Source organism: Andrographis paniculata, unplaced genomic scaffold, assembly GCF_009805555.1.
Source record: "Andrographis paniculata isolate CXL003 unplaced genomic scaffold, ASM980555v1 Contig15END, whole genome shotgun sequence".
NCBI lineage: Eukaryota > Viridiplantae > Streptophyta > Magnoliopsida > Lamiales > Acanthaceae > Andrographis > Andrographis paniculata.
Window position 1 is genome coordinate 1,790,683 of NW_026137435.1, and position 4,081 is coordinate 1,794,763.

Consider the following 4,081-nt stretch of genomic DNA (forward strand, 5'->3'; position numbering starts at 1 on the left):
TGCAGTTGCTACAGTAAAAATGCAGTTGATCTACAGTAATTTTACTTCCAACCGTAAACTTCAATTTTTACTCCATATAATTTAATTTGGAGTAACACTGTACATGTCTGCAAAAATGGGAGAAGATTTATGCAATGGGTTGGAGAAGCTCTAATAATATTGAGAGCTTTGTCTTCTACTCTAATGATGTTAAGAGCTCTACTTCCGATTTTAACGACATTAAGAACCCTATTTGTGACTCTACCAACGTTGAGAGCTCTATTTTTTACTTTGATTCAGTGAATTATCCCAACTGCGTCGTAAGAACAAAGGAAGAATGTAAACAAGAATAACAAAAATTAATTTCTATGCCATAAAGAATTTGATGAAAAATAAATATATAATCAGTCAAGGCTCAGATACACAACAATTACCTCCCACAATATCTTCCAATAATGAATTTAGACAACAATTAGCATATATGCAGCAGCAAATGCTTAAATTCTTACATCCCAATCATACATACATACATATATATATATATATATATCTACCTAATTAATCCATTAAATTTTACTTCACCTGATCAGTCGAATACGTATAACAATAAGATCGATTAAACCCATGAATCAAAATTAAAACCTTTTCCGAGATCTTATCTTAGCTCAGCACCGCCACGCCGTGGCGGAGATCAACTCCTTCTGCCGCCAGCAAAGCACGAGCGACGACTGCCGCCGCTCCACCTGAAATCCGCGGATCGGGACGCGCTTCACGACGCACTCCGCCTGCGACTCCGCGAAATTGCTGAACGTCGCCGGCGAAAATCCCGACGACACGAACAGAGCCCGCCAGTGCTGCTGCGTAGTCTTCTCCGGGCAATGGAGGAATCGCGCCGCAACGATTTTCTCGATTCTTGGCTGGAATAGCAGCCGCTCGATCTTCTGCATTGCGTCGATATTCACGTTCCCGGCATCGAGCGATTCCAGCAGATTCGAATACGTCTGCAGCGTGTGTATCACGTGGTTGGCGATCGGGAGATCGGATCGGTCACAACCCCGATCGACCGTAACGACAATCCTCGGCGACAGGTTCTTGACGAAGCTGAGAATGGCCGGGTTTTCGACGAGAGAATCGACGGGGAGATTCACGGCAATTGCAGTATCGGATTCACGAAAAAGGAACGGATTTGAATTTGAATTCAATTTTTCGATGTCATCGACGATCTCGAGATGGAAAGGAATGTTGATTTCTTGCGCGAATTGGATTAGATTCTCCCCCGTAAGGCTAAGCTTGAGGCGATCGTGGGGCGCCGCCGCCGCCGCCGCGACTGCGGTGATTTTGAGGGTGGGGGCGCCGCCGGTTCTTAGAACGAGCTCCTGCATTAGGGAGGCCCATTGGCCGCCATAGCCGATGTCGAAATCGAGAATGTGGATCGAGGGGAAGCCTTGGAAGGATTCGAGGAGGGCCTGGTTGGAAGTGAAGTTTGCGAAGTGGACGATCGGGGAGACCTCGGAGAACAGCTTGTATGCGGCGATTTTGAAAATGAGGTTGATCGGAGAAGATAGGGTTCCGGCGGCGACGGCGGTGGTGGTGGTGGAGGTGAGGGATTGGAGCAGAGCCTCCTTGCAGTAATAAGCAGCTCTGGTGAAGGGGTTTCCGGCGGGGGAGAGGTGGTGATTGAGCCGCGCCAATATCCCTTGCGCGAGGATTGGGTTTCCGGTCTGGACGAGCTCGGCGGCCTTGTAGAGATGATCTACGATGGCCTGCTGCTGTTGACCGGATTCGTCGGGGTCGCCGGAGTGGTGGCGCTTCGCCGGCGGCGGAGGGGAGGTGGGTGTAAAGGAGTACTGGTCGTGAGGGAAGAAGAAATTAGGGTTTGGGAAATTTGGGGATTTGGAATTGAAATTGAAATTAGGGTTTATATGGGAGGGGAAATTTGGGGATTTTGAATTGAAATTGAAATTAGGGTTGTTGAGGTGAAGGTAAGGGGAGGGGGGGAGGGGGTGGGGGATGGATCTGGGGGCCAAGTGGTCGGCGCCGCCGTACGGGTACTGATCGGCGCCGCCGAAGTCGAGCTCCGGCGGGGTGGAGGTTCCGATTCTGTTGAGGTCAGGGTCTTCGGCATTATCGGCCATGATCCACCGGAGAATCGACTGGTCTTGTGACTCCGACAGGACGCTCTCCCAATCCTCCATCGCGAATTTCTCCGGCGGGGCTCCGATCGGCGGCGGGAGAGGGAAGAGCTCCGACTCAGCTCCTCCGGCATTGGAGCTCGTCGCCGTGGCGGACTCCTGCGGCCATCCGGGAGAAGGATTCGTGTCGGAAACCGATGGGCCTACGCCTGGTGCGGTGTCGGTAGAAGCGCCGGCGCCGGCGCCGGCGACGGCGCCGAGGGATGAGGACAGCGTAGAAGAAGAAGCAGGCCTGCTGGAAATTTTTGCAGAATCCAGGACAGAAGTAGGTTCACCAAAACTATAGCACCAATTCTTCTTCTTCGTCGTCGTCTTCTTCAGCAGAGAAACAGAAGACGACGTCGTATTTGCAGCAGCAGCACTGTTCTTCTTCTTCTTCTTCTTCACAATCAGCTCCAAATCAAAATCAAAATCAAAATCGAAATCGAAATCAGAATCGAGAAACCCCTTCCCCTCAAAATCAAAATCAAAGGGCAAGGGCATCCCCTTCATCACCCAAATCCACCGATTTGATCGATCAAACCCTAATTCTCATCAATACACACATATTTCATATACATGTATGAATGTATCTGCTACCAAATCCCTAATTTCTCCATTTCCGATCAAAGCCTACAGCGATCTTCCTGTGAGAGATTTTGTAGGGAGAGAAGAAATTCAGACTTTGGAATTTAAGCAGGAACGAAAATGGTGGGTGGGTCTGAACTGAAGCAATCTCTCCCTCTATTTTATCTCTCTCTCCCACTCCTTTTTTCTATATCTCTTCTTCTTCTTCTTCTCTGTCAGTTCATGAAGCTCAGCTGGTCTCTGTTTTAGCTGCCATGGATGCGTGCGACATAATAAAAATAAAAATAAAAATAAAAATTAATTAATTAATTAAAGATGTAAAGTTCTCTCTCTCTCTATGTCTGTCTGGTCTCTGTTTATATTTTTATAAATAATAAAATAAAAATTAATTGAAGCCTGTTTAGTTAATTTATGTGGCTTGTCTGGTCATCTTTTCTTGCTAGGGTTTCTGTCACTCTTCAGACCTCACGCGCCTATACTGTCGCGTGTGCTCATTCAACTTCCACCCCCCGGAATTTTCTCAACTCCTTAGATGTGTTTATTGGTGAAATTTTTATTTTTATTTTATTATTTTATTATTATTATTATTTTTTAATCTCAAATTAAACTCAGAGTGTGTGTTTGTTTGGCGGTTTGAGATTTTGGGTTTTGAATGGTTAAAATAGTAAAAAGTTAAATTTAAATAATTATTTGATGTGATATAAATATATATTTATGTGATATTTTAAATATAAAAGAATTTTTAGTATAATATATATATATAAGTAATTGTTTGCTGTGATATATATATTTTTTAAAAAAAAATCTGAATAGTAAAAATTTGGAATAAAAAAAAAACACAATCATACATATTTCTATAAAATATATATATGTTTAATATGTATATAATTTTTAAAAGTATATTAGACTATTTCCGCCCTTAGAAATGTCAAATGGGGTGGATTAGCTTTGAATGAGACAGGTTCGGATCTAAAAATTGTGCTTCGAAACGAATTGTAAATTTTAAATTTTAAATTTGGCGGGTTCGGAGCATGTTATGAATTTTACTAAAATCGTTCTAGCCAGGACTTGGTCTTGAACCCAAATATTTTAATAATTATTAGAATTAATATATATATATATATTTATATAATACCCCCTCCGTACGTATTTATATTTTGTGACGTCCAATTACAAAGTAACTATTTATTAAATACCTTTTTTTTTTTTAATAAATATCCTTACTTTACATCATATCATTACTTTTATACCAAAAGACAAGGACAAAAATGTCATTACACTACTTTTAATTACACACTATAAATAAAATACTAGTATTATTTCTTAAACTCCCAGCAAAAAAT

The 4,081-nt window shown here is 42.7% G+C and overlaps 1 protein-coding gene across 1 annotated transcript; it reads right to left on the bottom strand.

Moving 5' to 3' along the window:
• Window positions 1-355: 355 nt before the first annotated feature.
• On the bottom strand, window positions 356-3,032 carry LOC127263234 (scarecrow-like protein 6). Its single transcript, XM_051292260.1, has one exon. The coding sequence runs from the start codon at window positions 2,661-2,663 to the stop codon at window positions 645-647; it is 2,019 nt and encodes a 672-aa protein (XP_051148217.1). The 5' UTR covers window positions 2,664-3,032; the 3' UTR covers window positions 356-644.
• Between the last annotated feature and the right edge of the window lie 1,049 nt (window positions 3,033-4,081).

Bases quoted from the DNA above. Each gene is read 5' to 3' on its own strand.
- LOC127263234 (XM_051292260.1), bottom strand. From the start codon at position 2,663: ATGAAGGGGATGCCCTTGCCCTTTGATTTTGATTTTGAGGGGAAGGGG.